The sequence below is a fragment of the Astyanax mexicanus genome, chromosome 3 (genome assembly GCF_023375975.1).
Source record: "Astyanax mexicanus isolate ESR-SI-001 chromosome 3, AstMex3_surface, whole genome shotgun sequence".
NCBI classification, from domain to species: Eukaryota; Metazoa; Chordata; class Actinopteri; order Characiformes; family Acestrorhamphidae; genus Astyanax; species Astyanax mexicanus.
The window spans coordinates 53,224,442-53,249,522 of NC_064410.1; the positions used below are offsets into that span (position 1 = coordinate 53,224,442).

The 25,081-nt window shown below is 37.0% G+C and overlaps 1 protein-coding gene and 1 long non-coding RNA gene across 6 annotated transcripts in view; both read right to left on the reverse strand.

Moving 5' to 3' along the window:
- Window positions 1-9,232, reverse strand: part of LOC125799251 (uncharacterized) — a 131,409-nt gene extending 122,177 nt beyond the window's left edge. Inside the window, exon 1 of the long non-coding RNA XR_007438085.1 lies at window positions 8,965-9,232. This is a non-coding gene — a long non-coding RNA (uncharacterized LOC125799251). The remainder of the gene's footprint in view (window positions 1-8,964) is intronic.
- A 2,554-nt stretch (window positions 9,233-11,786) lies between these two features.
- sdc2 (syndecan 2) overlaps window positions 11,787-25,081 on the reverse strand; it is a 52,890-nt gene continuing 39,595 nt past the window's right edge. For 3 of the 5 annotated variants that reach the window (XM_049475479.1, XM_022683332.2, XM_022683334.2), the window contains 4 exons: window positions 18,301-18,412; window positions 18,038-18,201; window positions 16,592-16,721; window positions 11,787-14,771 (listed from right to left, as the gene is read on the reverse strand). In XM_049475479.1, the coding sequence (XP_049331436.1) occupies window positions 14,608-14,771; window positions 16,592-16,721; window positions 18,038-18,201; window positions 18,301-18,412 (570 nt within the window). In that variant the 3' untranslated portion in view covers window positions 11,787-14,607. The remainder of the gene's footprint in view (window positions 14,772-16,591; window positions 16,722-18,037; window positions 18,202-18,300; window positions 18,413-25,081) is intronic. The other 2 variants (XM_022683333.2, XM_022683335.2) reach the window with 1 other exon arrangement.

A 25,081-nucleotide genomic window follows, 5' to 3' on the forward strand; every position in this document is an offset into this window, starting at 1 on the left:
CATGTTCTTCTCCACCAGTCTTACACACTGCTTTTGAATAACTTTATGCCACTCCTGGTGCAAAAATTCAAGCAGTTCAATTTGGTTTGATGGCTTGTGTTCATTCATCTTCCTCTTGATTATATTCCAGAGATTTTCAATTTGGTAAAATCAAAGATACTTATCATTTTTAAGTGGTCTCTTATTTTTTTCCAGTGCTTTATATAAATAGATACTATAGATTCTCTGTCCATTAATGCCACAAACTTACTGAACACAACTTCCTCTGATTAATGCTCCCCAGTCCCTGATGAAATGTCTTAGCTAAATCACTGCTTTATCACACTGAACACAGAGCCAGCAAAGCGGACGAGACTGAGGATATAACGAGGCCTTCTGTCATCCTAATAATGGGTATCAGCAATCAGATGTACACAAGGGTGTTTTTACACTGATTGGTTAATTGGAACATGGCGGATCAGACGGCCTGGAGAGGCCAGCAGTGAATCAGCAGGGTTTTGTTGTGAAATTAGAGCTTGGGTTTGTCTGGTGGTTTGTGGTTGAGATGAAACACGGTGGTGACGAAGCGAAAGTGGAAGGAACGCCACGTGTCCCTTTGATTACTCATCCCTATAATCACAGAGAGGAGTGACTTTCATTCTTTCATCACACAGGCCTTCTGTAAAGATTCCGCACTAAATAAAGGTTTCTACTATCACCACAGGTCCAAACTTAGAACATTCTATGTTTTTAAAGTGTATTTAAATGTGCATTTAGTATAAAAATAAAATCAAAAGTAACATTGCAGTATTATACTGATATGCCAATTGTCATGGACGTAATATTGGTAAGTCAGTATACATCAATTTTTTAATCTTTAATAATGTTCAATACTTTAACAACAATTACACTGAACAAATAATTAGATAGATAGATAGATGGACAGATAGATAGAGAGATACTTTATTGATCCCAGAGGGAAAATTTTAGAAAGAATTAGGGCTATACTTACAATATGTATTCCAAATATTTGTAGAAAGCCCTTCTAATTAATGCATTTTTATCAACTACTTTAAGTTGCACCTCTGCCTATCTGTACAGTCCTGGTACAGAAGTATTGCCAATCAGGGGTGGGCGATACGGCTCTACAATAACACCATGATATTTCATGGTATTTTTGTGATAATAATACTTTTTTGTATTATGACAAAACATAAAAAAATGGAAAAAAAAAATATGTCAAGATTGTACTACTGTAACAAAATATAAACTAAGATATAAAAAAAATACAAGAGTTTTATTAGATTTGTAACAGAAGTCAATGATCCAGCATGTGATGATTCTAATAATGCACTCCACATATCTCCATATATCCATACATTATAAAAATAAATGACACTGGACAGATATAATCTGTCTCTAGTAGATACATAATAGAAAATGAGAACAGTGTAAATGTATATTTTGCTGAAAACAGTATTAAAAATAATCAGGAATGGGTGATATGGCACTATGTTTCAGGGTATCATATTTGAAATGTTGCCGATATTATTGTGTATGATATGATATAGCACACCCCGTATTGCCAATAGAATAAAACTCTCTGTAGCAGATAAACCAAGATTATGTAACTGGCACTATGCCTAATACCTTGCCGGGTGTGAACTAGAGTGTTATAAAACCCCCTGCATTGAGCTGTGGAATTTTGGAGCTCCATTCAATACTTTTGGGATAAGATGGGGATGCTTCGGGGAGTTGGGGTAATGATCATCCAACATCTTGACCTCACTAATGCCCTTAGTGGTGTTCCAATACTTCTGTCTATGTGGTAAACCTAGGAGTTCATCCCTTAAAGTGCTGTCTACATTTTGTTGGGGCTCCATCAATAGTGCACACCAGCAATACTATTGAGCTTCAGCTACAGCAGAGTTGGAGCTTTTTAAATTAATCATATCTAAACCCCACTTTAACCCAAGCCTGTGTGCACCTCGCAGAATTTCTCATACTGTCTTCTCTCATGAGCATCGCATTTAATTAAAATATAAATCATTATAAATGGCCCCATCAGAGGACTTTAATCACAACAAACTTTAATTTGCAGCGAGGCAGAGGAGAATGTTCTGTATTAAAATGAAACCACACTATAATGTTGCTGCACAAGATGTGTCTGAGGATGCCACCAGAGCTTCGACTTCATATGAAACGCTATTCCAAATCCTATCAAGAGGAACCAAGGTGGCACATTGGCATTCCATACCAGACTGCTTTTAATCAGGAGCCGGAATGATTAAGTGGCAAATTGAGAAGCTTGTCATTTCAATAAATTTAGATTGTTACTGAGGAGCGGAGTATTATTCATCTCCGAAAGTCATTTTAGCTGCAAAGTTTAAAAGCCCCAGTAGGATTCCGGCACTGCGGGAGGAACTTGGGTGGCTTTATAAGTCTTCATCAAAGCTGTGAGAAAGTCATGCCTCCCTTTACCCCCACATTCCAATCTCACTCCAACTCAATCAGGGTTTGAATTAATGTTTACCGAGTAACCAAACACAACCCTAAATCAGAAAAAAAAAAACATTGAGAGAGTTAGGAAATAACTGAAATTTAAAAATATATAGTTTTTACATTTATTTTGACTTTTTTGTTGCAGACAGTATGAACCTAATATATTTAATATTTATTCTGGTCAACTTCACTTAATATTTTAATATTTATCCTTTTCTCCATTTCAGGAACAGGAGTTGGAACAAGGGCGTTTTTTTTAGCATTAAGGTTAAAGAAACTTAACAATGAGTCTTTAAGGACTAAAATGGGCAGACAGATAATTAGGTAGCATAATGTTAAACATGCACAGCAGTTGCGCCAACTTTTCTGGGCTTGGGGGCATCTGGGATAGACCATCACACAGTGAAAATGTAAATTGTGGTCCGAAAAATCCGTATTCCAGAGCTTTTTTGAAGAATTAGATGCTGTAAGCTCTGGACCAAAGATAAAAATGACCATTCAGAATGTTATCACCTAAAAATTTGAAGGCCAGGGTCTGTCATAGTCTCTGAACTTATGGAATGGCAGGATTAAAGCAGAACATTTTAGTACAACAGATGCTGCATTGAAGATGACTTTTTTCCAGATATGTTCATTCCTTTTTCAAAACCACAAATATTATTGAAAAGCAATGAGTGGAAACATTTGCTATGGACACAAATATTGAGCCATTCATTGTTGTTAAGGATATTTTGAGAGTTTTACTCTTTTATGGAGTAAATGTATCTGCTTTCTAAGAAAGGCTTTTGTTCTAAGTTTTGGAGTTTAATGAGGGCAAGATGTTAGATAATCACCACCCCACCTCATCCCCAAGACCTTAACTCATCCCAAACCTTTTGATGGAGCACCGTCATTCCATATTACACAGTTCCACGGCTCCACAGTTCAATACTATGGAGCTTTCTACCCCTTGAATCCATGCCTGGCATTAGGATTGTTGCCAATCGACCAAGCAAGCTGTGTGTGTGCATTTGCTTTTGTATTCATCTGTTTTATAAATGGGTGCAACTTCCAGTGGCTGAATTAGCATTCATTAGAAGAGATGCCCACCAACATTTGGACACTCAGTGTAAATGATAGCAGCTTCCAGCTGCTCCCAGCAGTGTTGTTGCCTACTTTTAACAAATTTCACCCCTCGCCCCCAACCTCGTGTGTATCGTTTTCTGAGTTAAAGACAGCCTGTCAGTTTAAGAAAAAGAGAGAGAGAGAGCCTGGAGCCAACAGGTTAGCTTTAAAAAGCTCTGACATTAATCTCTGCCTGAGAACACATTCAGTGTAACATGATAATGAAGGGGCCTCTTGCTGAGACAAATGGCAGTGCGTGATTTATGTGAGATGAAAATGTTCATTTTCTGCTTCAACCTTAAGCATCTCTCTCCCTCTTCTTCTGCGCTGCGCCCCAGCAGCCGAGAGAACGAGGGAAAGAAAGCCAGTGGGCACGAGAGAGAGAGAGAGAGAGAGAGAGAGAGAAAGAGAGAGAGGGGGAGCACAAATAGACCTACACCTCCCACCCACTGGGACCAATTACTCTGGCATCAAGCCATTTTGTGCGGGGAGCGTGTTTTTCCCGTCGTCTGTCAAAACTTTAATCCGTGCGAATGGTTTCTTCAGCAAATGAACGCTGTTCGGAATTATCCGTGGCACAATGGCTTCCGCACAGAAAATGTGTGTACGTGCACAATAAGGGGTCCCATGCTAACTGTGCTAAAGGCTAAAAGCACATGCTTTCTTTGAACTGAGAGCATCCCTTGGGGCGGGTTGAGAATTTGGATCAGGAGCTGCAGTGGGGTTGGTTGACGGGCACGATGGGGCCACTGTGTCTCACAGTGAGGTACAGATGTTCCTTTTTTTAACTTAAGTGTTCTTTCTTCTGTGAGGAGGCTCAGAACCTGATGCAAAACACTCAACTCAAGCCAGAGCTAACATAGTTTCAGTGCAATCACAAGGAATCCACAGGTGGAGCATTTACAGAGAGATATGTTATAAAACTATCATGATATTGCTGCTGTCAAACAGTTTACTATAAACACAATACACTTAATATATTCACTCACCCATCTGAATCACTGAACTTAGGTTCCAATCACTTCCAAACCACCTAGTCATGCAAACTCTTCTACAAACATAGTGAAAGAATGAGGTCAGCTGACTACCTGAATATATTGAATATAGATCAGGTTATTCCATCAATAGATTTTTTCTTCCCTGATGGCACGACCATATTCTAAAATGATAATGTCAGGATTCATGGGGCTGGAATTGTAAAAGAGTGATTCAGGGAGCATGAGATCATCATTTTCACACATGGATTGAGAGAGTTCACCACAGAGTCCAGATCTTAACCTCACTGAGAATCTTTGGGGTGTGCTGGAGAAGATCAATGCTGCTGCAAGATCAAAAATAAAAAAGTCAAAACGTCAAAAATGACGTTGCAGAAGTTTATCAAAACAATGCCACAGTGAATGTGTGCCACAATCAAAGCTAAAGGCGGTCCAACCTAATATTAGTGTGTTGTCCAGGCAGTGTAAATTAGCAATAAATGCTAACATTTGGATCAGATTCCTAATGTTATCTACAGCTTCTGATCATCACAGACCTCGACTTCTTTTCCAAGAGTTTCTCTTTCCTTCAGGAAATACCATGAAATGTAAAAACCTACACAAGGGCCTTTAAATCACACAAAGCTCTTATTTTATACATAAATTATTTTCGAGCAGAAGTCAAATTTTACATTGCTTTGAAGTGCAGCAGCATCAGAGCCTCTTTCTGAACTGTTTAAAACATGCACTGTCCCGAGGCTACGTCCCTAAGCTCTATAAATAATAACGTGAATCAAAGAACTCCATAAAATCTGTCCAAAGGAGAAAAGACGAGAGGAAGAGAGAGAAGTCAGAAAGCAGCTCTGTTACACACTCTGACAAGATCACAAGCGAAACCGTAGCAAAACCAGTTTACTGATAAAGGTCAGGGTTTCATCACGAAAAAAAACACTGAATTACACACATTATTTATTTAATGTGAGCAATCTGTTGTAATCAGTGAGAGGAGGCATTTGGATGTTGTGATACACACTGCTGGAAGAACAGCATACTAATACTTCCAGCTAACAATCTTGGTAAGCGGAATGTTATCTGAATATTATAAAAATGTTCTTAGAAAATTTAATCTGTTCTATGGATGGTCTTAGAACATTTGTATTTAATGCTTTTAAACATTCTGGTAATGTTGCTGCAATATCAATTGCATCAATGTTTAAATTTTTAGTTTTGGGAATTTTATTTTTAATGTTTCCATAATGTCAGAATTCGTCTTGCTGGGAACGTTATGTAAAAAACGTCCTAATAACATTGTGATGCAAACCATCCTTATGCAACATGTTTCCTGTAATGTTACTGGCTAGCTAGCTATAATGTTCTCTGTTAGCAGGGCTGTCAGCCAACAACCTCATATCTCTAAAATGGCAAATTTACAGAACAAGAAAATACCTTCTGGCCTTTAAATGTACTTGATTCCAATAAGATTTTAATCTCATTGTCTTCATGAGGGAGAGTCACCTTGAATAGTTTTTTCAGAGTCTTGAAAGAAGGAGTTCCTGGAGGTGCTGAACAATAGTTGCTGCTTTTCCTTCATGCTGTAAAACTCCAGATAATCTTAAATCACCTCAAATCACAATCTCAGTTCATCAGGTTTAAAATCAGGGGATTGTGGAAAAAAAAAAAACTTTTTACTGTTCACTATAGAATTCCATATGTGCCCCTTAATTGTTTTCATGTCTTATTCATGTATATTATTCTACAATGTAAAACATAAAAAAATAAGAAATAAAGAAAACACTAAACAAGGAGGTGTTTCCAAACCTTTACCTGGTATTGAATGATATGAATGAATGATAGTCACTAGCATATGAATGATAGTCACTGGCAGTGTCTGACTAGAAAAGTACATGTAAAAAGATTAGAAACTCTGGTGGTAAATCATCACATCCACATGCAATACAGGAGACCCCACATACATTTACACAGGACATGGCAAAAGTCATGGGACACAATACTAGTTATTGTGTTAAGAGGTTAATGGCAGTTGCTAAATCATTTAGGATATTTACTGATTATATTTTTTTAAGATTAAAACTCAAAGCCTATAGAGTTGAAGAGGTTAAAGAGTCATGGAGAGATTAGGCTCTTTTATTGTATTGTAGAGGCTAAGGGCCAAAGCACTAAAGCTAGAGCTAGAGCTTGTCTCAGCATAGACAGTATGAGCATGTGCTGATGCTGCTGCTTTGCCCTCCAGCCAGCGCCTCTTATGAAGCCTGACAGCATGTTTACTTTGGATGGCACTTCTTTGAAATTTCTGCATGGTTTAACAACTACTGTTGGTCTTGTTATTGAATTAGCTCTGTCACCCAAAAAAGGAGGCCCGATTCCCTTTTGTCTCCCATACGCACCCATCCGTGCTCTCACCCCACCCATCTCTCCCTCTCTCCCTCTCTCTCTTTCAATCTCTCTTCCTACTCATGCCCCTATTGAGAAGACTATAAATTAAAGGCACGCTCTGACACAGGCACACACTAACCCTAACCCCAGCACAAACACAAACACAGGCCACCTATTCAGAGGGCTATAAATCCGGCCTGCTCACTGACAAGCAAGCACACATACGCAAATGGTGGGCCGGGTCGCGTGTGACGCAGTGAATGGAAGAACGTGCATATGGAGGAACCTCGTGCTGTTGTCCCGTGGTGTGGGCTCAGCCGTATTGCACTTTAAAGGGAGAGGGCCCCTGGAACAGACACTACAGCTGGCACACCTCGCACTCTATAGAGGCAGGCACGCCTGTACATCTGCCAGTGGACAAAACCTGCCCTGACCTCTTGACCAAAACCCCAAATCCAATAAGTTAGTAAAGAAAAAAAAATGAATAAGTAACGAAAGAATGCGATTGGTTTGTCCAAAAAAAAAAAAAAAAGGACAGATGTATCTACATAATAGTTGTTCTCAGAGCAATTGTAACAACACAACTGATGTATTTTATGCCCCTCAGTTTCCTTAAAGGATACAAGAAAAACAGCATTGAGAACATTAACGAAACTGGCTTCAAAAACTGCAGAAAAGCTGGCCAGTTGCCTGCATTCCACTTAAACATTCAGAGAGTAGTATACAATCTCAAAATATTTCTTAAACACAGATTGATTAAGACTCTGAAGTTCCCCACAGCTGGTATAAAAGTTATTTTTCAGCGTTTTCTGGCAACTCCAGCCAAAACATTACCAACTATTGATGTCCCAGGTTAAGTGGGCTCACTAGCATTGGAACCAGGGGGATGGAGGGACGTGTTTTTAACACATACTTTTTAAAATCCTGTCAATAATAAACACGAGTACGGATGTCACAGCCACAGAAATATATATAATTATATTATAAAAAAAATATATATATATATAAAAAAAAAAAAATTATATATATATATATATATATATATATATATATATATAAAAAAAAAAAAAATTATATATATATATATATATATATATATATATATATATATATATATATATATATATTAGATACTATTGATAATATAATGAAAAATAGCAATACTAATAATAATGCCTTCATATATTAAATATAAGTAGTATGAAATAGATTTAAAAATTAAAAAAGGAAGGACTTATAGATGTTTTAAGTGTAGTGCACTTAAAAGTAGTTCCAAAAGTTATTTTGCCATTTATATCCCGTTTGCTTCAAACGTCTGTAACAACCTAAATTAGACGCTACACTTAAAACCTCTGTTAATCTTACTTTGTTTTGAATTAACGTCTTTTTTAGTTATTTTAATAAACTATCTAAGCATTTTTAAAGCTCTTAGTTCCTCATTGTAAATTAATTCTACCAATGAAGTGTGGAGCTACTTTGAGCTTGCTATTGGTGTAAAAATAAAGATTTATTTGCATGGGAAACACTATGCCCCTATCACTAGCATTGTAAGCCTTTTGGGAACATTGGCTAAAAGTGCTGTATATCTAATTGCTGGGGGTGAATGAAGGTGGGCCGTTCAACAAAAGTTTGTACTCGTTATTTTGTTTTACTAAAACCCTAAATCCATTTCACACCAGAGTTCTCCTTTAAGTGTGGAGCTTTAAGAACACTTCAACTTTTACTCAAGTAACATGTTTTAAAAGAGCACGACTCTAGTGCTTTATACATGTTTAAAACTAGTTAAAGTATGAATAAATTATATAAAACATGTTGAGACATTGCTTGACCCATTTTTACAGTGAAAAAGAAACATGAAGAAACATTGTAGCTAATTTACTTGGCCATGACAGTCATAGTAGCCACATAGCATAGCCCAGCATTACCTGGCATAGTTTAAAACTCTACCTAACAATAAAAAAAAACAAAATAAAAACATGAACATATTTTAGTATTTATTCGCAGGTCTTACCAGAGACAGCTGTAGTCCTCTCTGGGTCAGCAGGGTCTGCAGGATGCTGTGCAGGTAGTTAGCTGGGGAGACTGTATCCAGTCAGTCTGAAGTTTAGCTTTAGCTGCTCCAGAAGCTCCAGGACGCAGGAGAACAGCATGTTGTAGAGTTCTTGTTGTTGTTTTTGTTTTGTTTTTATCTACAGTATCATTAGCTTTAGCCTCGTTATCTTCACCTCCATTCTCTCTCATACTGCAGCAGCGCTGCATTCAGCTTCTCCTCAGGTGTTCACCGTTTAGAGCTTAATTAAGCTGAGTTACATTTATCTCAGTGACCGGATGTGAAGGTAGGAACGACGTCACACCCTCGTTGACCTCCTTCAGGTAAAGGTTCAGATAAATATTGCACCGTTTCAAATTATTTTTCATCCCCTTTAGTCCCTTTACCCGGAAACACTTCACAATTAGTAACAGAGCTTACCACAGAATATCTAAACTAATTATTAATTGGCACTATTTAATACATTATTAATCCTAACAAAATGTGTTTAATATTTAATAATGCTTTAACTAGTGTCAATTAATCTTTCATTTACACAAGTGTTTATTATTATATATATATATATATATATATATATATATATATATATATATATATATATATATATGAATGAATATATATATATACAAAAAAATAAAAATAAATAAATATATATATATATATATATAGAGAGAGAGAGAGAGAGAGAGAGGGAGAGAGAGATATTAGAGATATAGTGACTAAAAAATCCTTTTTTTCTTGAGGATGATGTTAAATCGATAAAGACTTTGGAGTTTATCACAACTCGTTTAATAATTACTTTACCAGTATTCTATGGGAAATCCAGTCACAAAATATGCAGTACTTTTATGTCACAGGTGATTGTGGTTAGCACTGTCCTAGGTTAGCATTTCTGGAGAAATTCACGCTATAAAAAAACAGTTATACAGTACAGTGTGTAGGACTAATTTAATTTGACACTAATTGATAGAGGTGCTAATACACTATATAGTTGATGTGCAGTTGTGCCAGACTTTTTTCAGTTTAGGAAATCTGATCTGGAGCCGTTTCAGTGGAAGTTTTCTTCTTGGAAATTCCATTGGAAGGCAGCAATAAAATGAGAGAAAAATTTGCTTTAAATATAAAAACTGTATTTCCAGTATTTCAAGATAGTTATCCATACAAAGGCTCTTGAATATTATACAATAATTAGTAAAATGTGTAAATAAATCTGTATTCAGCATGTGAAGAGTATATATTATAAGACAAATTGTTGTATTTAAATTTGGAGCTGCCAAGTATCCCAATAATTTTTCTCCCCATTTATTTCCACTTGTCTGACTACATCCACTCAAGGTTACAGATTTCACTGGTAACATTTCTCACGGTGGTCTTCATTACTCAGCATGTTTTAATAATTTTGTTTGATAGCAGATAAACAGTAACATAACGCTTAGTGAGATAAACCGCACAGCTGGTGAATGCAGTTCATGAAAGTTATCATTTCTGATCTCTCTGTCCTTTTTACTACATGAATGCTCCAATCCAGTCAACAGACACACTGGGATTAATCACAAACATGATAATTCCAGTACAGATCCCATAAAGATTAGATCAGGAGGCAATGACACAACCACCCGAATGTAAAGCTCTTTAGCATCAGTCTCCATTCTGTGATGTTCTGTTATTAAGCCTACTGCTACAAATCACTTTAACTTATACTGTAGAACAAACATATATTAAATACAAAGAAAAACTCCACAAAGGTACCAAAAGTGGTAATTTCTTAATCTCTTTTCAAAACCATACAAGAACAACTAACTTACATTTTAATAAGTAATAAGAGCCATTTTTTAATAAAATGTTAAGTTTAAATATCATCCATATAATCTAAAGGCTCTGAACCAATTAATGGCTTTTTTTAGAACCAAACCTAGGGTGTGTTTTTTTTCACTGAATTATACCTACACTACTAATTTTTTTTCATTTTACAATAAGCAAAGTAAACCAGCGGTTCCAAGCAAGCTGAGTAAGAACTAAAATGTGACATGTAAATCTTGTGTTGCTGTTTTGTAGCTCTGAAAATTACATTTAGTACTTCTCCACCGACCAGGAAACCACCACCGTTCACCGTTCACAAACCTAATATTGAACCGTTTGCTGCGTTTCCACCAACAAAAGTTGGTTCTGGAAGCAAGAACTTTTGTTCGCAGTGAGAACTGAAGAATACTAGATCCTTCGCCCTCTGGTTCCACTAAAACTGGAGGAAGCGTGGGCTGGTTCGCTGAAAAGCACCACGGTTCTTACAAGCTCAAACGGAACAGAACAGACTTTTGGTGGAAAAGCGCTGATAGTGATGTTTTGTGGCATCACCACATACCTTTAGGGGAGTACTATGGACAATGAACCAGGTACCAAAAAGTGTTTCAAGTTGAGTCAAGTCAAGTAGCGTAGGTATCTTGAAGTGGAAAACCACAATAACAATCATATAGTAACTATTTGAGCTCTTCTAACAAAAACTCATATACTTTACTATCAGTTTCTGCCTTTTGGAATAAATCAGTTATTTCACTTACTTAATTACTTAATTTATTTACTTTTTCATATTTAAAAATGTTAAAACTTAATGATAAAATGTTTTGATAAAAGGTGATAAAAATAACATTCTTTATACGTTAAGATATTTAAAATTATAACTTACAATAGTAACAAAGAAATGGTTGATGTATGTTTATTTTGAAAAGCTCATTGAGAGTGTACTAATTCACACAGTCAGTCAACAGCAAGAAACAGACGAGAAATGGTCAAAATTAGGCCACAATGTTTATTCAGTAGTGTCAACTTATAGATACAATACTGTCTGCATTTTGTAAGACTAAAAAAAAGTTACCATTACAGTCAGCTGTGCTTACACAAGACCAGTCACTCTGGCCATTCTGATGTACACACACACACACCGCCTTCAACCGAGACATACACAAGCACATTTCCAAATGGTAGGCACTTTGAAGGTTTAAAACATTTTGTGAATATACATTTATATATATTTCTATATAGTTTTTTTTAAATATATGAATAAGCAATTGGACTCGATGGTCAGGTCTTTGATTAGAAAAAAATCATCCTAAATCTAAAAAAAATAAAGAAAAAGGAAAAACATACAGTAAATGTGAAAAACTCAAATGTGGCCAAAGGGAATATGAATATGACACATCGACGTGGGAATCCTATGAGTCTTTGGGTTTGCTTGTTTGTTTAGTTTCCAGTGCCTTCCTTTGTTCACCTCCAGCTGAGCTACATAATGTTTGAGGCCTGGAAAGTCACTCAAGAGGGGGTTGGCAACAGCTTGGTACAACGAGAAGACGAGGAAGTGAGAGGAGTGAACGTGTGTGGAGTTCATTAGGGAGGAGCGTGCCTTCATGACCTGTGGAGTTCATATGGATCCGCACGGTGGGGGAGTGGGGGGGAGGTGAGGAACAAAAACAGACGGTTACTTACTGGCCTTCATATGATCAGCACCAGAAGGTAAACAAGAGTTGGAGAATACTCCACATCCTGGACCTCCAAGAGAGCCTGGAGCCCAAGAGGTTCGACAAGATCCATTTTGGACATGTAATAAACCAGGCCTTTTTTTTGTTTGGCCTGAATCAGCGCAGACAGGAAACGCATACCTTTCTCAAAAGGAGCCTCAGAGCATTTGTCAAAAGGACACTTACATGTCTGATGGCATACGCTGAGCCATATGCGAAAACCACGCATCAACTGGGTCTCGGCATCAAAATCAGACCTCAGGACGTGTGGACAGCTCAGCCTAAGCAAAGCCCAAAGAATGTATGCTGTACAGTGAGTCACCTCACTATAGTCTAAATTTCCAGATGATATCTTAGATCTCTTAGACTAAACGCTCCACCAAGCTGACATCAGCGATCCTCTTTACAGGCGAGTGAGGTTTTCTGTAATACACGTATTCTATTTCCTCCTCACCACAGACGTGACTTAAACGTGTCGGAACATAGAGCAAGTATTTTCCATCCGCAGGGAACAAACCCCATCCCTCTCCACTGAACCTCAAGGCGAAACTGCAATGGACACAAGCATCACAGGTGGAAGCCATGATAACAGAAGCTGAGAGACAGTATTGGGACAGTATCACTGAGCTAAAAACAAAGAGGTGGGTCAGCTGGGTTAAGGGGGTGGGCAACAATTTGTATGGATTGTATGCACGACTCCATATAGCTTAAACTGACAAGCACCGACAAGTACCATAAGAGATCAGATTAAAGTAAATTATACAACCTCTCCAGCTTTATGTGGATACATTTTTGCTATTTTGTTATATCTCTCACTTATACACTCACTGACATGCCAAAAGTTGCTAAAGTTACCTCAAAGGATGATTGGGGAACATCCACACCAATGTAAGTTAACTATGGGAGTAGGAGCAAGGCCTGATAGTGGAGTCAGATGGATACGACACTCCATCTCCAAAGTTGTGTGAGCATTTAACATTCCTCAATTCGATTCACAGTGTGACGTGTGTAGTAGGTGGGAATACATCATAAAAGGTAACGTTACTGCTCACAGTAGACAGAACAGTGGGTGGTAATGATCGTGGCCAGTGGCATCTGACTAAAACTGCCCATGTGAACAATTAGCAAGTGATTCTGTCAGGAATCACATCCACATTCAATGCAACAGACCCCAAACACACATATACTAGTTCCCATCCCATGACTTTTGACATGTCAGTGTCCAAGTCCAATGACCAGCTAAGCATAAAGAGACATATGAAGCTAAATACAAAGCTTACATATGCAGCTAACGCTATGCAAAGAAACCACAATTCCATTGTAAAATTTCACAAGACCATGTTGATGTGAGAGCTTAATAATAATAATAATAATAATAATGATAGTTCTAATAATTGTAATAATAGTAATAATAACAATAATAAACATTGTAACTTTAAGGGAGAACATTTACATTGATGGCGAAATGTTGTTAATCCAGAGACAAAAAGAGCTCATTGAAATCTACAGAAAGGCATTTTTAAACACCAGAGAAAAGATAAATTAATGAAATACACTTTTAAGATCAACATCAGACATGCTAAGACAAAATAATGGTGAAAATGAAAACAGGATCGATACAGAACAATTATATTCAATTATTTCCACTTTAAATTGTTTTTTTTTTCTTTACAAATACATACTGCTACAGTTAAAAAGTAGTCAGCGACTAAAAACAGCTCCTTTGACAGAAGACAGATGCAGATTCCTCACCTTTACAGATTGTGGTTTTTGTCTTTTCAGCCTTTTTTTTTTTTCAAAATAATACACAATAAAAGTTTAAATACACGGAGATTTACTGCAAAATGAGCATTGCTTGGCTTTTCATTAAAAAAAGAGTGAAAGAAAAAGGACTTAATGACAATACTCTACGCAAAAGCTTTCCTTTATGTTATTTATGTTCCTCAAATGTAGTTTTCACTTTCTTTTAAATCTTTATGTGAATGTATTCGTTGTCGTCGTCGTCGTCGTCGTCTTCGATATGAGACTGTCATCGTGGTTGGTGAAGCTTGGCTTACGAGACTGGGGGAGAGGGGAGGCGGGGCTGAGGGAGGGTCTATGCATAAAACTCCTTGGTGGGAGCCTTCTGATAGGCTGCTCCGGAGGGCTTCCTTTCTCCGAGATCGTAGCTGCCTTCATCCTTCTTCCTCATGCGGTACACCAACAGGAGGATGAGGAAGATGGCGAAGAGGAAGCCAATAACTCCACCTGCGATGACAGCTGCAAAACAAGATAATAAAGAAAACAAAGGAGAGGTTAGAGGCAGCTCTGTGTGAACTAGGGGTTTAAGATATGGTCCAAAAAATCTTTTTCTATGATAGAGGATGTGTTTCTATATTTCAGGGTAATTTTGCAATATCGAAATTCTTGCCAATATAATGAAACACCAAAAAATGTTTTTACCATATCTGACCAGGAGTCAGGAATGTATGATGAACTTATCATGATATCAATAATAATAATGCACTGTGTATTAAAGTCTGGAGTAAAATAAACCATATTGTAAATAGATAATGTTTAATTGGTTAACTTTCCTTTTGTTTTAAGCAGCAAAAAATTCAAGAACTAATATAGAATATGCTGCTCTTAATATAAAAAATACCACTGTTATTACAATATGGATCGTTTCAAAAATATGATATTTTTTACAATATGGTACACCACTAGTGTGCACTAACTAAAAATAATTCAGCCATCATTGTCCTCTGAGTTATGTGACCGGGCCATTTCCCTCCTACAGTTCCACAGTTTAAAAAAGCAGGCTGCACTCTTCCTCAGTTAAGCCTCACTTAATTGCCTAATTAGACAAAAGGCCTCCTCGACAGCGCTAGAGGGCCAGGGAGACGAGCGAGGCGACGGGATGCGGCAGAAAGGTCCGTCAGCCCACACAGTAAAAGCTGCCTGGTTCAGCTTCCAGTCTGCTCAGGATATTACCCAGACAGAGCAGAGTTAGCTCAGCTTTAATAATTCCTCTCTGAATGTAAACCCGAGGAAATTGATCAGTTATTTGCGGCGCTCCCCGTATGTGTTCTTCATTTCTTCTGAGCACAGAGAGAGAAATAAGCAGGCATTATGGATGGGTCTGTTCTCTGAACTCTGACAACTCCCAGCGAGGGCTACAATCACAGTTTAAGGAAGCGCATTCCGCTGTACTGTAAAAAAAATAAAAGGGTGAATCCCCTATGGGAAGGTTTCAAATGCTGCAGTAATATTACCTTGAAATGAGTGGAGAAGCTCTGAGCAGAATTGTTTTATTTCCTTTCTAAAAACTGCAGTGTTACGTTCACACAATCCGTCCTGCTTTATTCAAATACAGTACTGTACAGAAGTTTTTCTCAGCATTTCTCTCAGCAAAAAGAGAGATTCTAAAATAAAACAACAGTTCACAACAGTTCAGCTTTGAGCAGATGCAGATAAAATACCAATAATTTTAACAAATACTGGGGCACCTACACATTAATACACATTTATGCTCAACTTCAAACAGATGCTTCTGTTCATACTCTGTGTTCCTTTTGTTTATTTGTGCACAGGTAATAAAAGCTTATGGATATGGTCTGAAAGGAGCAGTACCACTGGAAATCATCTGGAAGCAGTGTAGACAATAGATCCAGTAAAACATGACCACCAACATATAGACACATATAGACAAGAAGAAAATAACACTGACAAAAATAGCTTTTGAGCTTTGGAGATGTTTTAATGGACAGTGATTAAAACATGCTGTTTTATGCTGTTTGTATTTATTCTATTATTAGTGTTTTACTGCATAAATCTACACAGGTAAAGAGATTTTACATTCAATTTACATTTAAAAGTACTGCATGTTCCCTCATTATGAACACAGGTAAATGAGAATTATAAAAAGATTTGAGGCACAGCACTTAAATGACTTAAAATAGATCTACTTATCCTTGAGGGAACATCACTGTGCTATTAGAAATGAAGATTAAATTTGCACCACTTGAGGCCAAACATTTACACTAAACAAACCACAGTGAATTATAAAAAAGATTTATAAAAACAGCAGATGTACATACCTGCCAGAACCTCTGTCCTCTGGAAGAGATTTTCAGAGAGCACCTCAGATGGCTCCCCTGGGGAACGGGGGGAGCTGGTGGTGCTGGTCGGAGGATTCCTACGAAGGTCTTCTGTGACAGGAACTGGGGGCTGAAGAGAAAGAGATTTAGAGGAAGAAGCAGCATTAGATTCCCAGTAGATGTCCTCAAAGGATGACTATGAAGAGACACTGGAGTGGCTGTTATCACTGCTCTCTTTTTTACAGTGTGTTATTTCTATACACCTTAATCTGCCACGCCCACTATTAAGAGTTTACTTCATCCTCCTTTGTTCAGTCATTTCTTATTGAATGGGTTTTGGACAAAACGCAGTCTGAAGTAGAATCTGCTGTAGACACTGATCATACAGTAGCTAGTTATGCTAAGCCAGCACTGGTTACTAAATTTAAAACATCCTCCCAAACCTCCATACGTCTGCTCTCATCATTTTTGGAAGAGAAACTTTAGTTAAGAAGCTCTGGTGATGTGGGCGCATGTGTGCTTGTGAGTCTGTCAGGTAAGGCTAAAAGCTGAGCTAATAGCTTCACAATCTCCACATACAACCACTTAATGGAAGCTTCATAGCTTCATAACAAGGGATATTTCTCTGGGTAAGAATGTTCTGATGTTTGCTTCACCTCCAGAAAATGGTAAAAGCAGATTTTCTTTTTTTTTTAAATTTAGCTCCTTTTCTTTGAATAAGCAGTTATATGGAGCTCCACAGCACTCCAATCACATCGTTTTGTGATGTAATTATAACCCTGCTGTTCAAGTGAAATTTAATTCAGATTATAAAGCGCACCGGATTAAATATTATGCAATACTAGTAAGGAACAGGGGTGTCGCTATGTTTTCCTTCTAATTCAGCAGGTCTCACCACTGGTTTTGGGGTAAAAATATAAAGTAAGGCTAAGCTAAGTAAACAAAAATGTAATTAAAAAAAATATTTTCATGTCAAACAAGCGCTGGATGTTCATCTACATAGATTTCTCTCCTGAAAACTATATATTTGGGGGCAGCAGCATTAGTGGCTAAACCCTAATGCTAGCTGCAGTTAGTGTTAGTAAATGGCAACTGACAGTGCTACACTGAGGAGCCCTGTGTGTTCCGGTCAGCCAGGGCACGAGCTTGTTTTAACACGTTAAACCTGCAGACTACAGTCCGATATATTCTTCTCTGCATGGCAAAAAAGCTAGCACTTACAAACAAAAATGGCAAAATATTGATGGATAATGTACTTATACTGTACATGTCTCTTTCACAGTAGCATCCGTTAAAAAATGCATTTTTTTCTTTTGTTGAGTAACAATGGAAATATGCAGACTCCTAACAACATAAAAAATAAATCACTAATTAAAAAACAAAACAAAAATAGTAATACTAAAAATAAATAAATAAATAAATAATGGCTTATGAATAAAATCTAACCTCCGTCCTGACAGGTTTCCTGGGCATTTCTCTTGGGGCACCCCGGGATGTGGAGGTCTCCACTCTGGGTGTGAAGTCTTTGGTGCTGTCCTGTGTGGGCTCTGCTTTAGGTGCTATGAAGAGTGTGTTTACTGTGACCGGTTGCTCCACTTCCTCTCCAGCACCTGAAAGAAACATAGCAGGTCATTTATCCTAATATCAAAACCAGTACCAATTTATTCTTTATATATCGATCACTGTGTTCTGGTGCAGTAAGAACCAACCTGAGCCTGATCCAGAGCTGAAGTCATCGTCATCTTCAGGGTATCCTCCAGAACCTGTGTCCTCCAGGTACAGGTCGTCAGAGGCCAGAGACTTTGCCGCTGAGACCAATATCTGCAAGAGGAAGATGCTCAGGTTTAGTATAGAGGTCTTAATCTCTGACTTCACAGCATTTTGATCAGATCATGATTGTTGGAAATGATTTGATACATAAAAACCTCCCATCAGTTTAAAAACGGAACACCTGCTCATTCACTGTTTCTTATGAAATCAAGTGTATTAAAAATAGTCTCTACTGTTCACAAACGCCTTTTTACTAGATTCTGGAGCACATGTAATTTGCATTCAGCAACAAGAGCATAAGTAAGGCCATAAGTAAGGTAAGATCATGTTGGATTATCACCACCCTAACCCCCCTCTCTCTAAACAATGCCAAAAGTATTGGATGGTGAACCATCATTCCAAGTACAGAGTTATACAGGAGTTTCAGTGAACTTTCTCCAGCACCAAGGCTGAAGCAGTAATAGCATTAGCCGCTAACAGTAGCGCTAGCTCTTTATCCCTTCAGAGGTGAGTATATCAGACTGTAGCCTGCGTGATTACCGTGTTAAAACAAGCTATGCTGGACAAACCACTAGCTGCTAACCGTGCTGTTAAACTATTGGAAATCTAAGCTTACTGTAAGTAAACAGATTGGTTTTACTCACTCAAATAATCAGTTTTCAGGAGAGCAATTTGTGTAGCTTAACATCCAGCGCTTGTATGATTTTGACTTTGTTTCTTACTATTGTCACTTAAAAAACTTGAAAGTCCATAAGAATTTTATTTTGACCACAAAAAACAATGGCTGAAATTACATCACTATCCTGAACACCCCGCATTTTTTAAATGTAGTTCAATCTATTAATCAGGCCTTACATGACATCACTTAGGCTAATTTTCAATACTAATACCGATATTGGTGTGCTTGCAGTTTTTACTTGATTCTTCTTCTGCATGTAAAGTCGGCTGGGCTTAAGGATATTCTTAGCTAGATTCTGTTAAAACTCCTGTCTGTTTGGTAACCTTGTGCTCCTAGATATTTAACATTATCAAAGCTTGATCTTTCTTATCTTTCTGATTCTAGTCTCTACAAACTAGCTCTGAATATATCTTAAGTATATAATGAAGTATGTAATGAATGAATGGTGTCTGCTAAATACCTTAAATCTGCCAATTCTGATATCAGATATATTTTCCTCTCCTTTAACACCTTAGACCCCTTGGCCAATTTTGTACATTCTTAAAACACAATTTTAAATTGCCAAAAAGGACAAAATATTCATATACACACTAATATATGCCAAAAGATTTATTTTCAGAAGATTTTAGGTTACTCAAATTTACAATTTTCATTTTATTGCGTGTAAAAACAAAAAAAAAGTTCACCTCTTAGTTTTATGTATTAGTTATGTATTCGTTTTGATGATGATGGGATGTTTGGCCAGTATTAGATCAATACCAATACAGAGAATCAGATCGATGGACCCCTACTTTGAATGTCTAGACTTTTGGTTTTGTGTAGAAACCCTTATTTTTCAATCAATGCTTATAGAGATCTCTCTACACAGACGCTGAATGATGAAAAGGCTGTGCTCACACAGGATGCATTAATAGAAAAACCTCTAACGCTCGTCTTCTTATCTCAGACTTTCTGTTTGTTTTTTTACATATCTGATGTTTTTAAATCGATACACCACAACACAACTGGAGCCTGAAAAGCTCTATTTCTGTCATAACACATCCAGCTCACCGGCCCGGGCTTATCTGTGAAATTCTGCTGTGCTGATAACAGGCTCCCTGCCCTGTGTGGAAGGCTGCAGTGCAGATTGTGCCTGAGCTGGAGAGGCTTCCAGGTGACACTCGTCACTGGTTTATGCCACATACAGCAGCAGCAGCAGCGCCACATGTTCCCTCTCAAATTAGAGGAGTCACTACACCCCCCTAAACACCCCCCACCCCACAATCCCCCTGGCAACAACCCTCGGAGGAATGACTGTTTGTCTTCCAGAGCTGCAAGTGTCCTATTGAAACGCCAGGAACTGGCTGGAGACTCCACAATACGAGAGCATAAACCTGCACAACAACTGCCTATTCACCCAACTCAATAACACAATTACTGAACAAAACAGCTTAAAAACACCCTCCCAAACAGAAACTCACACCTCGAATTCCACTCTATAACTGCATTTCTATAGAAAAACAATATACAATACAATATACAAAAAATAATTTATTTTTTAAATTAAATGTAATAATCACAATTAGGGGTGTGCCATATTGTTTTGAACACAATTAAACAATAATAACATTTTTGAATATTGTGAACTATATTATACCATGAAATATTGTGCCATATTACCCACCCCTAATTATAACATCAGGGTACTACTTTTTTGCTTTTTTTAGCAAAATAAAAATTCACACTGTTCTCATTTCCCATTATATATCTACTACAGACAGATTATATCTGTTTAGTATAATTTATTATTTAGATCTTTACAAATGATGAATAAATGAAAATGCTTCTAGAGTAAAACAATACTTACATTTTTAGTTAGTTATTATCTGAAGATAATTTCTTGATTCTGATATCACTGCGCATCCCTAATTCAAAATGAACATTTCAATTGCAACAATTGACTAGGGGAGGGGATCTCAGAGCATATTATGATATGATATTATTACAATACACTGCCCATGATAACGATGACATGACAATCATGTGATTCTAAATCTACTGATTTAAGATTGATATCAGAAGACAATTCTCTACAATACTTCATGGCATCTGTGTTACTTTTACTACATGTATTAACTGTGTTATTAAAAATTACATTAGGTTAAAATAAAATAAATGATAATGTGTGGTTATGTATCAGTCCTACTCTAAATCTTGTTAGGATATTGGAACCTTAGATTTCTAACTTTGCTGTAAAGAAGATGAAAAGATGTTTTGTTCCAATATAGGTAAGATCAGAATCTATTTAAACACTGAGATTTTTAGAAATTAGAGTCCTGCACTCCAAGTGATAAAATATTGAATTATTTGTTGTTGTAGATAATACTTCTAGTTCTGCTTTGTCCTTATTGAACTGGAGGAAAATTTGCTTCATCCAGTAATTTATGTGTTCAATACATAATCAGCTGCTGGGAAAGAGCCTGATATATTTGTGTGTCGGTCTGCAGAACAATGATGAGCATTTTGTGGTCTTGTAGAATCTTTCCTAATGGAGGCATGTGTGTAATTGATTAGAAGTGTCCCAATAATTGATCCCTGGGGACTCCACATGTCAAAACAGATTTATAACTACCAATGGCTACAAAGAAACTCACAGCTTTTCTAGAAAAGACACGAACCTTTTCAGGGCTGTTTAATATACGATACTAGTCTACAATGATAAACCATATCAAACTAAGTGTCACCGAGATTTAATAATACCACAATTGCTAATTTACTGTGATTAGTATTTAAATGTATGCTGTTTAATACTAAGTCTGTAAGTAATTGATCATACATTTATCGAAACTGAACTTCAGAACCTCCATCTGACAGCATTTTGCAAAAATATCACATATCATGGTGGTAACCAAATTTGAGCAGCTTGTACCAAAGTGTTTTAGAAATGTAAACTATTTCCTAAACTATTTACCCTAGTCTTTTGTGTATTTTGTGTATTTAGTGTATTTCGTATACCCTGTATCTTTAGTATGCTTTGTCCATGTGTGCTGTTATTTTCTGGTGTCAGGTTTGTTTGGCTTTAATTCCTAGTGTTAATCTAGCGATTCTGTTTGTTTCCTTAGTCTTTCATTTCGTCTTTGTTATTTTAGTTATCCCAGTCTTATTTACTTGTTTTGTGTCTATATACTTATATATAATATATATTTACTTTCTGTTTTATTTTCTGTAGTTTTCTGTTTTACTTTATTGGTATTACCCTATTCTTTTAATTAGCGCCACTGTGTGGAGTAATGAACCAGTAACTATAAGTCAAATTGGGAGCGATTCTTAGGAAGTTTAAAGTGCCTATTTCAATAAAAATACAGATATTTAACACAACGACACATCATATAAATATGATACAATTGAAACAATACAATATATTACATTATCGATATATTGTTCCTCTCCTAGTAACAACCAGGTTAATCCTATGTGGTGTGGTGGTAGGTCCTGTGTCTACAAGTCTAGTTGGTCATCTAGTGTAATAGTGCTAATTATTCAGGTACATTTTGAAAGCAGTGGTCAGGTGTTTAGGCAGGGGCAGGTGATATTTATCAGTGGGCTCAGTATAAGCAGGCTGAGTCCTCTTTATATGCAGGGCTGAACATATGAGAGTCAGTAGCGTGTTGGTCTTTGTGTTGTAGTGGGATAGCTCCAGTAGCTCCATGACAACATCCATTCAGCCCTAACCTTACTCAGCCTCTGACTCCGCTCAGAGCCGCTGGCTCTGTACTGATGCTGCCTTACTTAAAAAAAAAAAAAACATCCACAATGCAGCGGGTGCTAAATCATCCCTCACTGTTTGTGTGCAGGCTGGCTGAAGTTTATAACAGCGATAGAGGTCTCTGCGTTAGTCTGTTTACGGCGTAGGCTGATAAAGTCTGAGACTGACTGAGAAAAAGTTGAGTCAGTAGTTTGTTTCTTTAACAGATAAATAAATCAGAAAAAAGGAAAAAACTACAAGGTGTGCTAAAAATACGACAGTTTCCAACAGATAAAGATGTGGGTATGTAGGTTTGTGGATGTTGGTTTGTGTGTCAGTTTGTGTGTGTGTGTGTGTGTGAGCTTGTCTTCGAAGACAAGCAGAGCGTTTTCCTGCTAACAAAGGGGCAGGGATGCGGTTGAGACCTGGTGAAAGGAGAGGGAGATAAAACAGAACAATAACAGGCTCATTCAAAAGCAGAGCTGACTTCTTAAAGAATGCCGTTCAAGCCAGAACTCTGATCAAAGAGGGAATTTGTTCAAAGCGACTTTATCTTAACTCCTTTCCCAGCGCTGCCATTCTTTCTGCGCACTATTCAATTTTCAATGGTATACATTTGAATCAATACAATGCAGCCGAAGAGAAATTCCACCCAAATCAACAACAAAGCCCCAGAGGTAATTATGTAGGCCACACACAAGCACTGTATCGAGTGTCTCCTTAATACCAGGGGTTTTGTGCAGCTTTCTGCCACGTCTTCTAACAAATATGGCTGTGTACTGGCAAGAACCTGGTGATACGATAAGTATCACAATCTTAACAGGGGTTATGATTTAATTTCATACAATATATTGTGATAGTGTTAGCAGGATGTTTTCAATATTTTCAATGATACTATAATTGTTCAAAAAAATAAAAAATAAAAACAGTTTTAGGAAACTGTCTTTGCATAAACAATGCTCCATCATATTTGTAGCACTGCTAGAATCAAATCATTCAGATACTCAAAAATGTAAAATAAACCAATTGCTTTATTTAAACAAGAACAATACAAAAAAGCATTGTAAAAAATAGCAAGGTCATAATCCTGAAAATCAAACCACGGTACATAGACATAGAGTCTGAAACAAGCCTGAATCAAAGCGGGAAGGCTAAACCATCAGCAGACAGCGTTACACTGCAAAAGGCAAAAGGAGTCAAAATACATGGTAAGGCTAAAAACAGATAATATCTCTGTATGTCCCCAAATAAAAAGGTATCACTTCACAATTTAGAGAAATTTAGAGAATGACAAACAACAGATACACAAGTGAATCATATAATGCTGTGTTCACAAGCTAGTTGGAACATACTGCTTCTCACTTATGAACTTAGCTTAACTTATAATTAACATAGTAAATAGTGAATAGAAGGTAAATAGCCTTGTTCTGGACAGTGTCTGGACTGTTAAAAAAAATAAATATATATATATATATATATATTTTAACTGATATATATATATATATATATATATATATATATATATATATATATATATATATATATATATATATATATATATATCATCTAATATTTCTGTCTTCTACTATGGCAAACAGTAAATATCACCACAACGAATTTTCCAATAGAAATCATGCATTGAGTTGGTGTTCCTGTTTAACTTATATATTGAAATTCCAATAGCACATAAACCCAGCCTTAGAGTGAGACAAACAGTTCACAGTAAAATTCATAGGTACACAAGTGAAGCATATCAGTACTCAGGTGATGATGATCTGGATACTGACTGTTATTTTGTTGTGAAAACTGAAGATGCATTATTATTTTATTTAAAATATGACATTTATTATAAATGTGTCTGTTTCCAAGTTTGCATTATTCATAATGAACCAAAGGTCAAGAGCAGAATAACTAAGTATACTAAAAATAGTCTATTTTCCTCCAAGGTCAGCCAAGGACAAGAACACTGATATTTTCACTGAACTTCAAAGCTCTACTTCTTCACTTTACTGTCCAGCTAAACTGTAACCTGCAGAAAGAGGTTCACCAATACAATCTAGATCAGATCTGAAACGCCACAGCTTGTATCTGTCCACTTTGAAACAGGACCTACTGAAGCTGACAGTTGTGTCCTGCAACAAAGCATGGCCTTATAAGCCTATCTGCTGCTTCCCTTTGATCTTCAGGACTGCGCTCTCTGTTGTTGGGACAGACATCTGCCAGCACGCGGTTTGAAAGGCAGTCGCAAAGACAACGACACCCCACCCCCGTCCCCATCCCCACTCGACCTTAAGTGTTTTCACTCCCACCCACCATC